Source organism: Pogona vitticeps, chromosome 14 (assembly GCF_051106095.1).
Source record: "Pogona vitticeps strain Pit_001003342236 chromosome 14, PviZW2.1, whole genome shotgun sequence".
NCBI lineage: Eukaryota > Metazoa > Chordata > Lepidosauria > Squamata > Agamidae > Pogona > Pogona vitticeps.
Window position 1 is genome coordinate 10,269,264 of NC_135796.1, and position 19,693 is coordinate 10,288,956.

Here is a 19,693-nt window from a genome sequence, read left to right on the forward strand (position 1 = left end):
TAAAGGTATTATTATTATTATTATTATTATTATTATTATTATTATTATTAGTAGTAGTAGTAGTAGTAGTAGTAGTAGTAGTAGTAGTAGTAGTAGTAGTAGTAGTAGTAGTATTAGTATTAGTATTAGTATTAGTATTAGTATTAGTATTATTAGTATTAGTATTAGCAGTAGCAGTAGCAGCAGCAGCAGCAGCAGCAGCAGCAGCAGCAGTAGTAGTAGTAGTAGTAGTAGTAGTAGTAGTAGTAGTAGTAGTATTGGTATTGGTATTGGTATTGGTATTATTGGTAGTAGTAGTAGTAGTAGTAGTAGTAGTAGTAGTAGTAGTAGTAGTAGTAGTAGTAGTAGTAGTAGTAGTAGAAGAAGAAGAAGAAGAAGAAGAAGAAGAAGAAGAAGAAGAAGAAGAAGAATTAGTAGTAGAAGTAGTAGTAATAGTATTAATAGTAAGAGTATTAATAGTATTATTACTTACTTACTTACTTACTTACTTACTTACTAGGAAAAGTTGTACACAAAGTTGAAAGAAAGTTGCATCCATACTGAAGAAAGCCCTGTGGGCCGGAATGTGTATGTCAAGGCAGGTCAGATACAAAGATGTATATTAAGGAAAGTTGGACACAGAAATGCATGCGTTGGTGAAAGCTGCCTACAAAAAAAGTGTCCCTAGGAAATTTTGTATACAAAAAATGCATATATATTGGTGAAAGTGGGGTAAAAAGTAAAAAAAAATGTATTAAGGGAAGCTGTGTGCGGAAATATGTGTACCGGAAAAAGTTGCAAAATATTTGTGTTAGAGAAAGTTGTGGGCAAAAATCAGTGAAAACGTTTGTTCTTGTTAAAATATCTGCTACCTGATGTACCTGTTGGATGGAACAGATTTAAGATGGAATGCAGGCAAATCCGACTTGAATTGGTAAAACCACTCCTTAAATATCTCACTTATCTCGAGAGCCCTATTAAAGTCACTATTAAGTCAGTTCTGTGCCTTGTTGCTCTTAAATGTGTTCTTATTTTAATTTGATTTGCTGTTTTTAATATAGTACTTATTTAATTCTTTTTTAATATTTATATACAGCCGTGCCCCACTTAACGATTACCCCATATAATGACGAATCCGCTTCACGCTGATGTTTTTGCGATCGCAAAACGATGTTTTAATGTGGTTTTTTCGCTTTGAGACAATCGGTTCCCTGCTTCGGGAACCGATTCTTCACATTATGACGATCAAACAGCTGATCGTCAGGTTTTCAAAATGGCTCCCCGCTGTTTTTAGGAGGCATTTTTCGCACTACAGACACCGAAAATGACCGCCCCTATGGAGGATCTTCGCTGGACGAGCAAATATTCAACCCATTGGAATGCACTGAACAGTTTTCAATGCATTTCAATTGGCTTTTTTATTTCGCTTGACGACATTTTTGCTCTACAGCGATTTCGCTGGAACAAATCAATGTCGTCAAGCGAGGCACCACTGTACTTACTGGTTTTGCTTTTAAATACTGTATTTTTAATGATGTAAGACACTTTATGCTGGCTAGATAGCTGACTGGTAAAGTTGGGAGTTCGATTCCCCAGTGTGCCTCCTGTAAGAAGAACCAGCCTGTGTGACCTTGGGCAAGCTACACAGTAATAGTAAGTCATTTCTGAGCATTCTCTACCTAGAAAAGTTTGAGAAGGGTTGCCGTATGTCAGAATTGACTTCACGGCACATGATCATTGTCAAGCCACTTTATAATAATCTTAGAACTGTAGGGCTAGATTATTGAGTTTAGCTCCTGTTAAGGGGATAAAGTAGGGACTTCAACTCCCAACTCTTGGGTCCTTTTTAAGAAGAAAGGCAGGGTAAAAATATGTTAAATAAATAAATAAATAAATAACACATGTAACATATTTACAATCTAAAATGATTCAACAATACACCCACAACAAAAAGACACTGATCACCATAATCAACCATCTCCTGAAAAGGACAAAAGCTGATCTCACAGCCATAAATACTCAGCTCCCTAACAAACTGCACCAGAGCACAGAGTGCTGTCCTCTGAAGATGCTGGCCACAGAGACTGGCGAAACGTTAGGAAGAACACAGCCAAAGAGCCTGAAAAACCCACAACAACCATTAAAATGATTGTGTTAGTTGCCTTATTTTTGAGTTTGAGCAGTATCAGCAGCAGAATATTCCACTTCCCAGCTAATTTTCCGCAAATGGTTTGTTTTAACAAAACAAACTTGAGGATTGCAGGCTGGTTGAAGGATAAAAGCAGAAGGCTGAGAAGCCCACCATGGCAATCAAAGGTGAGGAGAGACCAGCCAGGTAAGCATTAGACCTAAATATGCAAAGGATAATTTAAGTCAGAGATACAATTAGGCTTGGCTTATGCCTCTGATCATACTGCCTGGGGGAGTTTCTGATGTTATCTATGTGCATTATGAGCTGTCGAATCACATCTGACTTATAGCAACCCTAATAAGGTTTTCAAGGGAAGTGAGATATTTAAGAAGTACAGTGGTGCCTCGCATAGCGAGATTAATCCATTCTGGATTAACCTTTGCTATGTGAAAACTTCGCTAAGCGGAAAGTAAAAAGCCATTGGAACGCATTAAACATTGTTTAATGCGTTCCAAATCGGCACAAAACTCACCGTTTAGCGAAGTTTCCAGGGTCCAGCAGCCATTTTTGCGCCCTCGCTAAGCGAGGGGAGGGCGCAAAAACGCTGCGCGCGGCCATTTCGGGCGTCCGGTGGCCATTTTGGAGCCGCCGAACAGCTGATTTTCGGGCGTCACAAAGCAAAGATCGGTAAGCGAAACGCTTACCGATCTTCGCTATTTGAGTTTCGCCCATTGGGGCCGACCCTATGCCTCCGCATTAGTGATCCCGGAAAAGGGATCGCTATGCGGATTCATCGCTATATGAGGAGCTCATTAAGCGAGGCACCACTGTAGTTTTATCAATGCCACCCCATTCCATAAGTTTCCATAGTTGAGCAGGGATTTGAACTCAAGTCACCTGAGCCCTTGTTCATCGTCTATCCACAACAGGGTACGTCTAGATCTTCGTCTTGTAGACCAACATTCCTTTTTTCTAAGCTCTGGCAAGGGATCTACCAGGCAAGATTGACAAGAGGGCCAGAAAGGCGTTCAAGAAACACTGCGTCTTTTAACAAACATTTTAACGCACAGAGAGGGAGTGTGTTAGGAGAAGCAGCCACGCTGAGTCAGAATCAGTACTGAGAAACATCGCTGGTGTTTGGACTACAACTCCCAGAATCCCCAAGCCAGGATTGCTGGCCAGGGGGTTCTGGGAGTTGTAGTCCCAAATGAGGTAACCTATCTCAGTGCTGGTCGATATCCGATCCATGACTAATATGACCCTCTAGCACAGAGTTCCCAGGTTACATTGTCTTGGGGCACAGAGTGTTATTTCTCACCCCCATGTGGCACCCAATTTCATTCCTTTTATGGCAAGTCAAGGGCAATAAGCCCAGCTCTGACCGTTCGTTTGTATGCTTTCCTGATTGAAAAGGAACATTTACACAGTTCATGGTACAAAGTGGAATCGGGGGGCGGGGGGGGTGGGAAACAGAGTGAATTCTCTTATTTTTCTTATTCTACAAAAAAGAACATGCTGAAAGAGCAAAAAGAAATGATCACTCCTACATGAGAAATCTGATCTGCAACAAAATATTGTAGTATGAGATGTTCCTGCTCCGCATGGTGTCAGCCAGCCATGCCCTTTTTCCAGGATGCTCCATTACGTTGCCCGTCGCCCGCCACTTGTCTCACCTGAGTTCCTGTTTTCCTCCAGGTGATCAATGTCACATGCCCCCCTGAGTGTGTGTAAACCCCACAGGGTTATTTTGCCTAACCCAAAGAATATTTTTTTTTGTCTAACTGTGTTCTGTGTTTCTGGAAACTTTAGTATTCTGGCGATACGTCCTCTTTATGTCTGTGTGGTCCCGTTTTGGCTTGTTAAGCAAATGTCAGTTGTAAATCTGAATATCGAAAATGAAAAGAATGGCTACACAAACAAACATGTGCCATGTTAAGGAAGATCTGGATGGGAAAACAGAGCGTACCACTGTGGCTAAAGTAACTAATATTAAATAAGATTAAAAGGAGGGAGATGATTACATATCCTTCCATTTGTCAAAACTAGAAGCCCTTTTTGAACGACAGGCACAGTGAGGCCCTTAGATCAGCTTTGTCTGATCTACGGCAAACACTAGTAAGGTTGGATAATTACTTTTCCATGTTCTGCTGTGATATGAAAGATGCGACGATAACGATATAAATGCAATTTGTCATTATCAAGATTTATCAAGCCGTTCCAGTTCTAAGGAGGAGGAGAGTCTGTGCCAAGCTCCACTCCCTTTTTTTAAATCTTTTGTATTTAGAAAACTTGGTGTTTTTATTGTTTCACTATGAGATTGAAAAACGTGTATCCACTGAGGCTGCAAAATGAAGAGGAAGGTCCAAGGTCTTGAAGGACTGGTTGGGCCTCCTCTAGAGTTGGGTGTCCAATTCTGGAGTCTGCATTTTAAGAAGGGTACCAACAAATGGAAGCAAGTTGAGAGGAGGGCAACAAGGATGATCGGAGAACAGAAAACCAAGCCTTAGAAGGAAAAACTGGGAGAAATGGGCAAATTAAGAGGAGGGAACTGATGGGAGATAGGATAGGACTCTTCCAGTACTTGAAAGATAGCCATACAGAGGAAGGGCAGGATTTAGGCTCAATACATGAAAAACTTCTTAACTGTTAGAGTAGTACAACAATGGAACCAATTATCTCAGAAGGTGGTTAGTGCTCAAACTCTGGAGGCATTCAAGAGCAACCCATCTGTCAGATATGCTTTGAATTGGATTCCTAAATTGAGCAGGGGGTTGGAGTCAATGGCCTTATAAGACTCTTCCAACTCAATTATTCCATGATTCTACATGTTTGTGGCAATTATGTTTTCGTATAAAAAAAACTGGATGGTGCAGGAAAACGAGGCGTTGGAAAACAACAAGAGATGAGCTATGATTTAAACCCCAGATTCTAATGTGAGAATTCATCCCTGAATTTGACCCAACTCTGGGAGCAGTGGAAGATAGGAGGGCCCGGCGTGCTCTGGTCCATGGGGTCACGAAGAGTCGGACACGACTAAACGACAATGATGGGGTCAAAATACAGAACAGTTTCAAACTTCTAATCAATGTTATTTATTGGGGAGAGGATTTCACAAAGGATGGTTAAGTCACATCTGGAAGTTCATCCAGTTGGTGGAATAAGCAGGATAAGATGTAGGTTGTAATATATGGGTGGACAGGATGGAGCCGACTGCCCGTATGTGTCATCCAGATAGCCCAGGGTCCCTCAAGCACTCCCACTTCAGCTGCAGAATTGATAGCAGCAGTGATGGCAGCAACAGGAAGAGTGTTTAAAATTACCACCATGATGTGCAGGAAGAGAAAATATATGAAAATAAGCACTTAAAACTAGGTAGCTCCTGGTTTGTTGTTGTTTAGTCATTAAGGTGTGTCCGACTCTTCGTGACCCCATGGACCAGACCACGCCAAGCCCTCCTGCCTTCCACTGCCTCCCAGAGTTTTGTCAAATTCATGTTGGTCGCTTCGATGACCCTGTCCAGCCATCTCGTCCTCTGTTGTCCCTCTTCTCCTCTTGCCTTCACACTTTCCCAACATCAGGCTCTTGTCCAGGGAGTCTTCTCTTCTCATGAGATGGCCAAAGTATTGGAGCCTCAGCTTCAGGATCTGTCCTTCCAGTGAGCACTTGGGCTTGATTTCCTTTAGAATGGATAAGTTTGTTCTCCTTGCAGTCCAGGGATCTCTCAAGAGCCTCCTCCAGCACCACAATCCAAAAGCATCCATTATTCAGCAGTCAGCCTTCTTTATGGTCCAGCTCTCACTTCCATACATCACTACAGGAAAAACCATAGCTTTGACTATGCGGACTTTTGTTGGCAAGGTGATGTCTCTGCTTTTTAAGATGCTGTCTAAGTTTGTCATCGCTTTCCTCCCAAGAAGCAGGAGTCTTTTAGTTTCGTGGCTGCTGTCACTATCTGCAGTGATCATGGAGCCCAAGAAAGTAAAATCTGTCACTGCCTCCATATCTTTCCCTTCTATTTGCCAGGAGGTGATGGGACCAGTGGCCATGATCTTCATTTTAGTTTTAGTTGCTACATAGCTTCAAATCGAGGCACATGCCATGCCTTCAAAAGTGCTTGGTTCGGGGGCTACGTTGCCACTGTCGCACCAGTAAAATTTGAAAGGTCCAGTAGAGGGGCAGATTCAGCTGCTGGTAAGCTGGTGGTGTGTCATAAAGCAGCCCAGTGCAAACCCCCCTAAGTGAGGTTCTCATTGTGATCCTATGCACTTCCCAGATCCTGTAGTTGCCCTGGAGAACCTGCTTTTGAAGGGGATCCATGACACAACCTCCACATCTCTGCAAAGATGACGATCACAAGAACAGTCAGGACTTGGTCGTGTCAACGCCTCCTTTTCAGGGTGCCCTCCAGTCAGCCGTGCCCGCTTCCGGGTGACCCCCAGAATCCTTCATTCCATTTCCCCCTGCCAGCCATGCCCGATCCCAGAAGATTCCATTCTCTTCCATCCCATCTTTTCCATCCTCTCCAACGCACAGCACTTTTTCCATTGTTTCCCTCCCTCCAACAGTGAGCATTCTGTGCATGCTCAGTCATTGTGGGGGACTCTCTCTCTCTCTTTTTAAACCCTCTTAAGGCTACCCCCTTAAATATATATTTTACTGAGGGTTTTCCCCAAACCACTCGTGGTCTTTCATTTATGGAGAGATGATGCCGTTTTGCACATTCATCCCTGAACATCATAAATTTAGGAAGCTGCTACAAACTTTTTAAAAGCAGCATTTTGCCGGCGGCAGAGAGAAAGCATTCATGTCTCCCTTTATAGCACAGAGGGGAAAATTTTTCTTCAGGACTACAGTTCCCGTGCAGCCTGGGGAATTTGGGACATGCAGTCCAAAAAGCATCTTCCCCAGCCTTGTGTGCAACCTACGACAACATATCTGATTTATCGCCGCCTCAAATTCGAACGCTCACCTCCTCTCAGCTGTCCCTTGCAACACTAAGTAGGAGCAGCAGCTAACCTTTTATGTCCTTCCACGCTTTTAAAAAAAGCGTCCAAACCCTTTATGGAAAAACCGACTTGGTGCAGCGTGATTACCCTGGACGGGCTCCAGCAGGAATGACAGAAGAACACTGGCCTTCTGCCTGCTGAGTTTGTGTTGTTGTTGTTTTTTTAAATAAAAAGCCTTCTAAGTAAAAACCATATCCAGTTTGGCAGCTAACACATGGGCTAGATGCTCCAAAGCGATCCCATTTATTTTTTTTTTAAATTTTTTTGCTGAGCCATAAATTGAACAGCACTGAATAGGAAATGCTGTGCATCATTTCGTTCACCCGTCCATTGCGGTGGCAGTTTGTCGCCTGCAAGCTAATAGGTGAGGCAGCCAAGGAGATACGCAGAAAAGGGTGTGTGTGTGCTGAGCGAGGACGAGGTGTGTGTGCGAGGAATGAGAGGTCCCCGGGGTTGCCAGATATTGGAGTTGATCTGAATCAGTGCTTGCAAATAAAGTTTCAAATAGCTAGTTACTTCTAAGAAGTAACTGATTCAGCTCAACTCCAATATCTGGCAGCCCCGGTGACCTCTAATTACTTAGAAATACTTAATTACTTACTAATTACTAGTTACTTCCCTATTTCCAGTAAGGAAGGTATATCCCTGTTGTATTAGGACTATCACTAATTGAGATGTAACGACACCCTTTTTTAGCTTAACTGTAAGTTTTAAAGTCCCTTTTATAGCTATAGGCATTGTTTTGCTACCATGCTGGAGGAGGAGGATCACACAGTTCAAGTGCCGGCTTCTGCTCAGTTGTGGGCATTGAAGGCATAGTGAGATGAATGTGTGAAATGTAAAACATGTTTCAATTTTAGTGATAATGGAAACTACTTTAGGGTTTTCAGCTATAACTGTAACTAACTACTTTTTAAAGTAACATTTCAAACTCTGCTTAAAGAAGACATTGAACATCTACTATATAATAGGAACAAATGTTATCTTTTTTTAAAATCACTATTTGGCTTTCTTTTCTTTTGCTGAGATCTGCTCCAATCCCATCATTTTTCCTGCAGCTTCTATTTCAAAACCAAATCAAAACTGGAAATCCTGGGCCAATCAGAGTAACTGCCTCAGGCAGCAAATCCTAAGGGGTGCAAATGAAGACGATTGTGTGTAGCATGTCACTTGAACTTATTCCCTGCTCCCCACCCGCCCACAATTAGTCTGACACTCTGCTTTCTTCTGCATCTGAGAAGTAGGGCTTAGAGATAATAGTTTCCAGTAAGGCAGTTACCAGTAATTAGTTGCTTGCAAGTGATAAGTAATGTAACTAGTAGTTAAAAGTCACTTTTAGGTATAATATTAACACGTTACTTAGATGTGATGAGTAACGACCAAATAATTTCAAACGTTATTGTAAAGGGTATTTTAGAAGCATTTGAAAAGATTTTGTTCAGATCTTATACCCTTCAATCAGTCTAAGAAGGAAAGGAAATGCTCCTTGGTTTTGTCCTCCATGGTGCAATATCAAGACTGGCCACTAGAAGGAAGCAGAAAGCGGTTTTCTGTATCTTCCCAGCCTGTTGATGAAAACGAGCTGGTTGGCTAGCTCTGTGAGATCTCTGACTGTAGAGTCAGAAATTTGAGGTTCAATTCCTCACTATGACTCCAAGGGAACAAGATAGCCTTGAACACAACGCAGTGCATTAATAACGGTGCAGTGTAACAAATTGCTTGTTTATTCAGAGCAAGAGTAATGATTCGCGCAAGCCGAGAAGAAATGAGTTTGTTTTAAAAGGTAACATTCAGAACTCTGCAGATCTCAGCAGTTTGGGTCTATGATGATGGCCATTACTGAAGAAAGACACAACCTTTGGCCCAATCTCCTGGATTGTGGGGAGGTGCCACTTACTCACGCCGTTATGACTTCAGTCGCTTATCCTTATGCTTTCTGGAGACACCACCGCTTCGCATGGGGCATAGAAATAAATAGAATGAACAAGCAACCAATAAGAACATCCAAGAGTTGGTGGGGTCTTGCATACTTGACACTACTGGGGCTCATCTCTAGAGGATGGTTCCCGGGGATGGAGAGAGAGAGAGACTCTTCCTATCAGCAAGTACAGCAAGAGCAGAGTTCGCACCCGCTCCCCACCACTGCTAAGGCTTCCTTGAGGCTGATCATTTGGGTGTCATGATCACCTGTGGGAAAACCCCAGCTGTCTCTGCGACCAGGTACTATTATGAGCTGTTCCGATGAGAACCCAAAGGCGTGTGGGTTGGCTGGATCTGAACCAGCCCGCGGCCGATTTGGCTTCACTAATCAGAAAGTCCCACCAGGATGGGGCTGTCCGTATAAGCACTGCTGTTCCACAAGTGATGGTTAGTTTTCCTTCTGGAGATCCCTGGCTGTGCAGTGAAATCGGGCAAGTAGAACATCCAGGCATTATTCTATGATAATCATGCTGTGCCACCACATTCTGACTTATGGTGAGCCTTTTCAGGGTTTTTAGTTGGAGAGTACAGTGGTGCTTTGCTAGACGATGATAATCCGTTCCACTGAAATCACTGTTTAGCGAAATCATTGTCTAGTGAAAAACCTGTTTAATGCGTTCTGATGGGGAAGAATCGTCGTTGTCTAGCAAAGATCAGCCGTAGGAAAGCCACTTTGCAAACCGCGGATCAGCTGTTTAAATAGCTGTCTTGCGAAGCTTATGTCCCGAAAACACCCGTTTTGCAAGTCCAGAGGGAGCTGTCAAAATCGTCGTCTACCAAAAATCGGTTTGCAAAGCAGGGACCAAACATTGTCCAGCGAAATTCCCCCATAGGAATCACTGTTTTGCGAATCGTTATAGCGATCGCAAAAAGTCAATGTCTAGCAAAAAAACTGTCATGTGGGGTAACTGTCTAGCGAGGCACCACTGTACTCGGAAGTGGTTTAGCATTCCCTTCCTCTAGGGGGCGCCCTGGGACTGTGCAGCTTGCCCAAGGCTACTCAGGCTGGCTCTTCCCCCCCAGGAGGCCCAGTGGGGGAATCGAACTCGCAGCCTCTGTCTCCACGGCCAGATACCTAAAATCACTGAGCTATCCAGCCAACTCCTTACCTCTATCAAAGAGACCATTCTTTTTCCCAAAGACATAATCTTGATACAAATGAAGACGGCTCAAATTGATTTGTTAGTATGGCTCAATCCAGTTAACTGCATTATTGGGCTTTCCTGGGCGATAGCCTACCTAGGAGGGCTGTCGTTCACATCAACCTGTCCTTCATAATTTATCACTACACTGCTCATCCAGAATTATGCCAGCATCCTTAAAGTTATCTTTGACATGCACCCCATCCTTCGTTATTGTCATCCTCAAGATCCGGGAGGAGGAAAGCACTGTGCATTTTACTAATCAAGTGGCTGTAACGTAGTATCTGTGTTCAGAGGTAGCAGTAAAAACCTATCCCCTTCTTGGCCAAGGATAAATCAAGATAGAAACAGAGGATCAAAGCTGGAACAGTGGCATTTACATGATGGATTTTAGGGAAAGTTGGGTATGCAGAAGTTGAGTGTCCAGTGGGAGGGTAGCACAGAAAAAAAATTGCTTAGGTTGCTAATTAGGATTGGCCTTGAACCCAGGCTTGAAAAAGTTGGGGGCAGAAGCTACAAAATCCCTACCGCCATGGCTAGTAGTCACCCTATCTCATGGTGTCTTCTAAGCTCTCTCTGCTACTGGGACTCTGTAGCTTGCCCCGGGTTCAGGCAGCTAAGGCAGAAGTATCCCCCAAAACCTACAAGAGAGTACTAAACTTTGGAGATTTGTCCGATAAACCACCGGGAAGCACAGTGGGGGGATTGAACTCCTAACCTCCAGCTCCAGAGGCAGATACTTAAACCACTGAGCTATCCAGCCAGCTAAATCAAAGTTAGGTCTCCTTTAAAACGCCCCCATGATTTCTCCCCCACAGAGTGAGCTTGAATCATTCTGGATGGACACTCAGCCGGGAGATCAAATCCACTTCACCCCAATTGCCCGTCAGAAATGCAAATTTGATACATGGAGAGCAAGGAATGAGCAGCAGCAATTGCTCTTGGGTACCACCAGATCACAACAATCAGCGGATGACCGCTTTTCGCCGCGCTTCAGTTAAATCCCTCAAATGTAGCGACTCAGAAGTGCGACATGATAAAAAAACCTGTGAGCACAGGTTAAGAAATCCGAACATGCCACGAAATGGAAAAAATGGTCATTTCAGCCAGCCTGCAAGGTTAGTTTAACACTTCTCTCCTAAACTGTGTCTAGCAGGGCACCGCTCAATTGCATGGATCAGCCTCCCCTGCCAAAGTCTCGTTGTTAAAAACATATCTCCGTATCTCTTGAACGAGGCGGCTTCCAAAGTTACTCCCATTTAAGGCAGGAGGAGATTTCCCCCTTGCAGGAAACTTCTGGCACAGAAACAATCCGTTGTGGCGCATCATAAGGGACCTGGCTCGGCATTTAATCAGATTTGACACCACCAGCTGAGGACAACAATGACAGCTGGCACTTGCAGCAAGAACACACATTGAGTGAGACAGACAGAGAAGGTGGCAAAGGCAGGTCCCCATCAGAGGGAAACAGATTTGCGCCTCTGTATCGAGAGGTACCTGCAGACGCCGGTAGGAGAGTTGGCCAAAACCCAACAGGTGCTTTTGGAGCAAGGTGCGGTCGAGACAGGGGAGAGATCCAGGTCCCGTCCCTTCCTGATTTCCATCAACCACCAAGAAACCCCCGACAAGAGCGCAGACGGCCTCACCTGCTGTGCCTGCATGGATGACCACCAGCAAGGTGACAAAAGTTATCCCAAGAAGAGCCAGGATCCTCATAGCAGCCAGAAAACTGGAGCAGCCGGGGATGACTCACGGGGAGAGTTCTGGAGGGAGAGCCAAGGCAGGGAGACTTCAGCCGAGCAGTGTCATCACACCGCCTACATGGAGAAAGGAAAGAGCTCTGAAGCTCTCCGGTCCGTCTTGTCCTCCGGCGTCCTCCCGCTGCATAAAAAACCCCATGCAGCACGGCAAACTCCAACAGTAGAAGGCTGTTCAACCAGCCACGGCTGTCAAGGCGAGCCCGAGGAGGAGGAGGAGAAGCTGGTACTCCAGCCTCGGCACGGTCTGCTGCTAAATATTCATTGCAAGGAGACTAGGGCTGAGGGTTGGGTTTTGTTTAACTCTTTGCCTCCTGCAAGGCAAAGTACCCCCTCCAAAAATATATGGGGGGGGGAGAGAGAGGGCATTGCTGCCCTTTCCATGATCTCTGTGCCAGCATAGATACTACGCAAAAGAAAAAATGATGACAGGCAGAGCAAAAAGGATACCAAGAAAGGAAAAGCAACCCCCTGCTCACCAGCATTGCTTGTTTACAAGGCACAAGGTGGAATCCTTAGTGCAGTGGTGCCTCGCTAGACAGTTACCCTGCATGACAGTTTTTTCGCTAGACGTTGACTTTTTGCAATTGCTATAGCGATTTGCAAAACAGTGATTCCTATGGGGAAATTTTGCTGGACAATGTTTGGTCCCTGCTTCGCAAACCTATTTTCGCTAGACGATTTTGACAGCTCCCTCCACGCTCGCAAAACAGGTGTTTTCGGGACCTAAGCTTCACAAGACGTCGATTTAAACAGCTGATCAACGATTTGCAAAGCAGCTTTCCTATGACCGATCTTCGCTAGACAATGACGATTCTTCCCCATTGGAACACATTAAACAGGTTTCAATGCATTCCAATGGGGAAATGCTTTTCGCTAGACAATGATTTCACTAAACAGCGATTTCAGTGAAACGGATTATCATTGTCTAGCAAGGCACCACTGTATATGTCTTGCTGCCTGTAAGATTGAAGGTGTGTTTGTGGCTGATTTTACTTCTCAGGATGGCTGCTTGTCTCACTTTGGGGGTGGGCTCCAGACGAGACACCGTCTTTCTTTCTTTTTTTCCCCCAGTTTCAACCCTCCCAAATTGCTTCCATCATTCCCTCCCCTTCCTCCCCCAACACCCCAAAATTAAAAAAATAAAAATAATTGAGAAGGAAAAGGTGCACTTGGATGAAATTTGGGATGTGGTTTGTCCCCATGAGCTGAGAGAGCACAGAAACCTTCACCCCACCCAGTGATACAGTGAAATAGATAACAGAGAAATAGAGTGTTCTATAGGGTTCAGTTCAACATTGTGGAAACAAGCCAGCCTGGGTAGCCTTGGACAAGCTGCACAGCCCCAGGGCTCCCCCTAGAGGAAAGGAATGGTACACCACTTATGTGTATTCCGTACCTAGGAGACCCTGGAAAGGGTTGCCATAAGTCACTATTGACTTGATGTATCATGAATATAGATATAGATATATTGGTAGCAATTGTGTTCCAAAATCCAGCCTAGTAATTGTGCATACTACTTGAAGCTATTTCTATTTTTGTTGTAAAAAGTACAATGATAGCAAAAGCGCAGGCAGCAGTTTCTTGGGTGTTTTATGACACTCAAAATCTGCTGACAGAGGCAGCTGCCTAATAGACAGGCCAGCCCCGGCCGTTGGTTAAATAAATTGACAATAAAGGTTGCAGTCTTAAGATCAGTTTATAAGCACACCTAGGCGCACATGGTGGAGTATTTCAGAACGAATCAATGCCCTCCTCTAAGGATATCTGCTTTTCAAGTTGTCCCAATACAGGTTTGCTTTGCAATAGATATGGAAAGGTGGTATATGACAATGGCAGCCCTTTGTGTTTTGTTGATTTTTTTTAAGAGGTGCTTGGTTTGTGGCGTGGTGGCGCTGTGGGCTAAACCGCAGAAGCCTCTGTGCTGCAGGGTCAGAAGACCAGCAGTCGTAAGATCGAATCCACACGACGGAGTGAGTGCCCGTCGCTTTGTCCCAGCTCTCACCAACCTAGCGGTTCGAAAGCATGCAAATGCGAGTAGATAAATAGGGACCACCTCGGTGGGAAGGTAACAGCATTCCGTGTCTAGTCGCGCTGGCCATGTGACCTTGGAAGATTGTCTTCGGACAAACGCTGGCTCTATGGCTTGGAAACGCGGATGAGCACCGCCCCCTAGAGTCGAACACGACTGGACAAAAATTGTCAAGGGGAACCTTTACCTTTACCTTGGTTTGCGGCAAGCAGCATTTATAGTGGTGGTGGTGCAGAAAGCATCACCTGTTCATTGCCACAGATCAAGCCCCATAACTGACCTGGGACATTTCTCAGGCCAATCATGGAAGGGAATCATCTGAGGGCCCCCCTCCAAGAGTTCCCAGGATCAATCCTAGACAAAGCTAGGTGAGGCTTGGAAAGGCTTCTCTCTAACAATAGGGATGGCCCATCCACCTATCAAGGTAGATGAGGAATGGGAAACATTTCCTTCCACATGCTGTTGGGACTCCCATCAACAGTGGTGAAGGTTGACAAGAATTACTATCCAACAGCCGTGAGGGTGTGTGTGTGTTTCCTTTCCTTATTATAGGCAAGGTCAAGACAGAAGGAGCAATAGTCCAATCTGATACCAGAATGTAGGTGGAGTGGTCAAATCAAAGGCCAATCTAGTCTTTTCTGTTCGCCCATTGACTAAGCTTATGCTCACAAACAGGAAGTTATTTCATTCTCGTTAGGACAGAGATATGATTTTTGTTTATTTGTTGGAGCTGATCCCCTCCCTACCTGTTTCGGCCGGTGTCCGAAGCCCGAAGGTTGTAAGGCAGGCTGGATGTTGCAGCACCATGGAGAGCTCCAAGTGAGTAACACCTCCTATGACATCTGAAGGTCTCACTAGAGCAGTGGTCCCCAACCTTGGGCCTCCAGATGTTCTTGGAATTCAACTCCCAGAAATCTTGGCCAGCACAGGTGGTGGTGAAGGCTTCTGGGAGTTGTAGTCCAAGAACATCTGGAGCCCCAAGGTTGGGGACCATTGCACTAGAGGACAGGAAGGTCATGTATTTAAAAAGAGTGCCCCCCTCAATGGGCAAATGGGGTTCAATTGTAGAAATATTTTAAGAAGTACATAAGGATATTATCCTTCCATTGCAGAAATGTAAACAATACGTAGTCTAGCTACTTCTCCAATATCTCATTAATGAGATATTGGATAGCTGTTGATTTCACTGTGCTTTGATTGTGTTATCCATCTGTCCATCAGAACCTGGGAAGGAAGGAATGGATGAGTCCTGCTTTTCGATACATTGTAGGTCTCCAGTTTCCAAGGCTGATGAGAGTTTGCTCTCCAACACCAATCAGAGGGTTGATCATTTCCTTGCCTTAGTATAGAAGGAGATATAAGGAGCAATAGTCCGATCTGATACCAGAATGTAGGCGGAGTCAATCAAAGGCCTGCCCAGTCCATTCTGTCCACCCATTGGCTAAGCTTATGCTCACAAAGAGGAAGTTATTTGCATGCTCATTAGGACAGTCCCAGTCAAAACAGCAAACGGGACTGTATAGTCCGGAACCATGTGTAGCGGGGATCCCCATTGCGTGCATGTTTTTGATCCCCATTGCGTGCATGTTTTTGATCCCCATTGCGTGCATGTTTTTTAAAGGGTTAGCAACCTTTACAACTTTTAAGACTTCATCCAACTGTTAGAAGGTATGCACTTTTTAATTATCCAAGATGCACTGAATCCTCTCCATTCTTTTTAAGATACCCAAGGAGTAACAAGAACGTTATCATTTTGAACATGTCCAAAATGCTCTCTCTCTCTCTTTTTATTGCTGCCTTTAGCACCACACCCTTCATTTTAATGACCAACCAACCTTTAGCAAAACAAATTTTTCTCCTTCATTCTGAACACTTGCTTCGTCAACCTGGCCCTGTTTCCTGCACTCAGTTTAAAGTCTATATATATATATAAACAGGGCCAGGTTGACGAAGCAAGTGTTCAGCATGAAGGAGAAAATTTTGTTTTTTATATATATTAATTTAATGCAAAACCAGGATTTATTTTATTATTTTCTTTAAAATATTGTTACCACATCTTTCTCCTTGAAAGGACCCAGGATAGCGGATGATTCAAACTGAACCAAAAGAACCTGAGAGAAGCCAAAACTGACAGATTCCACCATCCTTGATGATGATGATGATGATGATGATGATGATGATGATGATGATGTTGTGCCATCACATCAATCCTGACTTACAGTGACCCTTTTCCAGTGTTTTCCAGGTAAAAAATACTCAGAACTGGTTTACCCATTCCCTTCCTCTAGGGGGCGTCCTGGGACTGTGCAGGTGGCCCAAGGCTACCCAGGCTGGCTCTATTGACAGGAGGCACAGTGGCGGGGGGGGGGAATCGAACCCCCAGCCTTTATTTCTACAGCCAGATAACCAAACCACTGAGCTATCCAGCCACCTTCCACCATCCTTACCTGTTACTGAAGATTTTCAAACAGTCCAACATGGTAAAGGAATATCATGTTCGTGAGAGGTGACCTGGGGAAGACTTCAGCTACCATACTTTATTCTGGGTTGTCAAATCAGAACTTACAGTGACCCTAATAGGGCTTTCAAGAGAAGTGACCTATTTGAGGAGTTGTTTTACCCGTTCCATTCCCCCAGGGAGTTCCCATGGTCAAGCAGGGTTTCGAACCCGGGTCTCCCAAGTGAAAAATCGGTACCTGTGCTTTTCTGTCCATCACTTGATCTACTCCATCACCGCTCTCAGCTGCCATATCTTGGCAGAAAACAGCCTCTTTTGGCTGAATCTTTTGGTGTCCTTTAGGGAATACCAAGCTGTGCACACCAGAAGTTTTGGGGTAAAGAGTCTCACACAGGACGGGTCAAGCCCAAGTCAGAAAATCCTAGCAGGTGTTGTGCTTTGATATCAGATCTGGCTGCCCTTTGATGTTTTGCTAATCAGCTTGCTCATTAGTGAGATGCTCTCTTATCGTTTTGGCCAATTAGTAAAATCCAACAAATTGGCCACACAGAGTTCAGTCCGTGAACTGGTGCACAGCCTGAAAAAGGTGTATGTTGCTAATTAACATGTTTCCCCAAAAATAAGGCAGGGACTTATATTAATTTTTGCTCCAAAAATGCATTAGAGCTTATTTTCAGGGGATGTTTTATTTTATAGTCATGTCATCTTCTGGTTGCTGCACAAGGGTGGAGGGAGGGGTTTCACTTAACTGGGGCTTGTTTTTGGGGTAGGGCTTATATTACGAGCATCCAGAAAAATCATACTAGGGCTTATTTTCAGGTTAGGTCTTCTTTTCGGAGAAACAGGGTATCTTCGCCATTGCTCATCTGTCTTTTCCTCTGATCTTGGGTCTCCCTCCCCCTTCCAATTCAGTTTAAAGGCCTCCTGATGAAGTTCTCCATGCTGTGGCCAAAAACATTCTTCCCTGCCCTTGTGAGGTGCGAGCCATCACTGAGGCCACCAGCCCATCTTCCAGGAAGCTTAGCCCGTGGTCCCAAAAACCAAATTTCTCACTTTGACACCACCTTCATAATCTGTCATTCACCCGGAGTATTTCCCTTTTCCTTCCTCTTCCTCTTCTAAGTACTGTTAGGGTGGACGAGAAGACTATCTGGGTCCCAAAGGCCTTGAGTATCTTTCCCAGAGTTTGTGATTGGGAAGGAAACACTTTTGTGATCTCTTTGCTGCTCCTTTGTTGTGCCATTTGCTCCCTCATGGAGGAGAAGAAAGGGATATGCCTATGTAGGTTTTATCAAGTCCCTTTCTGTTCCCTTCCTCATCACCCTGCTACTCTTTGCTTCTGCTTTCTTTTCTACCATCTCTGTAACAACATTTTGTGCCTTTCCTCCCCTGGTGGGTTCAAGGGCAACATGTTCCATCAGAACGTCTTGTCAACCTTGACAAGGCAATGCCACACAACAGCTGAAATCCTTGGAGAAGGCCCACCGATGAATCAGTGGAAATTTGGTCAGTCAACAAATTCCATCTATACATCCCATCGATTCAAAGAAGCCTACTCTAGTTGCAGCTGATCTTAGTGTAACAAATCACTAAAATGATGGAGGAGCCAGCTGACCAAATCCCCACTCATTCAACGGGCCTACTCTTGTGCGGTTTACTACACTCGGCAATAGGATTTCAGCCAAAAAAAAGTCAAACATAAAGCAAAATTCTGCAGTTGACAATAAGTCCTGTTGAGATAGACAATCCTTAATTTCTGTGTAATTTAGCTACCATCCGGATTAGATTATTACTACTCTTGCATCACTGGCAATGTCACCTGGGGAGGATGGATGTTGCAGTCCAACTTCTTTAAAAGATATAAGATGAGAGGAAAATTGTCAGGTGCACATTCTGAATGGGCAGTCCTAAGGTTTTGGATTTGTATGGTTGCCTTTAAGATTGGGGTGCTCTAGGTTCTGCCAAAATACAATGGGGAGAGAGTTCCCATCTGGCACCCCACTTCTGGTCAAAGATGTCTAAAGCTATCAATGGTTCCTCAAAGTGCTTGGTTTCCAGACATGGGAATACAGATAAGCTTTCCAAAATCAGGAACCCTCCAGATGTACTAGACTCCATCTCTCATCATCTCCAAAAGACTTCCATCATTTCCCATCCAATAAACATACATCTTCTTGTCATTTTGGGAGGTAAAAACTGTTGCGGAGTTTTGAATTTTTTTATTAACTTCCTTTAGCTGTGCAGCAGAAGTGCAAGGGTTCACAAAGGAGGAGAGCTTTAAATTCCCTAGAATGGTTCAGCCCTTTATTCTCATCAGCTGGCATTTACAGTAACTCACTCTGAGACATTAGTAAGTAGGACAAAGAAAAAACAATTTCATTACTTACTATTGAACAGATCAAACAGCCAACTGACAAAACATGACTGCCTTCAACAACAGACTTCAACCGACTTTCTGCTTCCAACAGATGGGGGGGGGGGGGGAAACAGAACAGAGAGGTGGGACTCTCTTTGAATTCAAAGGCAGGAAGGAACAATTGGTTAGTCAGCCCATCCCAGAAAGGTCCCTCCATGCCAAACCTACTAAAGGCAGCACGCAAAGTTGCAAAAACTCCAACAAAAAGATTGTGTTCAAAGACAGATTCTGAGTTAAGCAGCTTACCTTTATGGGAGTGAAACTGATCCTCAGGAAAGACGGGAGAGCAGATTCGTGTTCGCCTTGTAGATCCATCACCGATGACTTGGATCGTCTCTTCTTTCTCGCTCAAAAGCCCTTTGTGTTTGAAACCGGGGGGGGGGGGGAGTAATTTTTTGCAGCTGTCCCAAGAGGAGGACAAAAGCCCCCTTTTCAGAACCATTAAGCCTCACCCACTGGGTGTATCCAGACATTCAGAATCCCCTACTTCAATGTTTGGCTCCATCCTCAGCCCTTGATTTCTCTTTTTGAAGCGTCAATACAATGGGATCAATAGGGTCATTTAAGAACCTCAAAAGAATGGCTCTTTATAAGGTTTCTGCTCCCAAGCTGCCTGGGCCATTCCAGACCTTCTCTTTCGCTAAGCAGCCTTATCCTCGGTGGTCCCTTTAACTCAGCATGATCCACACCGGCTGGCTCAGGTTCAGAGGGAGAATTTGGGAACTTCACTCAAAAGATTCCAAACGTTGACCTACAAATAGAAATCGTTGCACGCCTCGTTCTTGCACGACC

The 19,693-nt window shown here is 44.4% G+C and overlaps 1 protein-coding gene across 3 annotated transcripts in view; it reads right to left on the reverse strand.

The window, feature by feature from the left end:
- LOC110070136 (carbonic anhydrase 15) overlaps window positions 1-12,429 on the reverse strand; it is a 50,901-nt gene extending 38,472 nt beyond the window's left edge. Inside the window, exon 1 of one of the 3 annotated variants that reach the window (XM_072983236.2) lies at window positions 11,885-12,429. In XM_072983236.2, coding sequence (XP_072839337.2) covers window positions 11,885-11,954 — 70 coding nt within the window. In that variant the 5' untranslated portion in view covers window positions 11,955-12,429. The remainder of the gene's footprint in view (window positions 1-11,884) is intronic. The other 2 variants (XM_078381665.1, XM_078381666.1) reach the window with 2 other exon arrangements.
- Window positions 12,430-19,693: the final 7,264 nt, after the last annotated feature.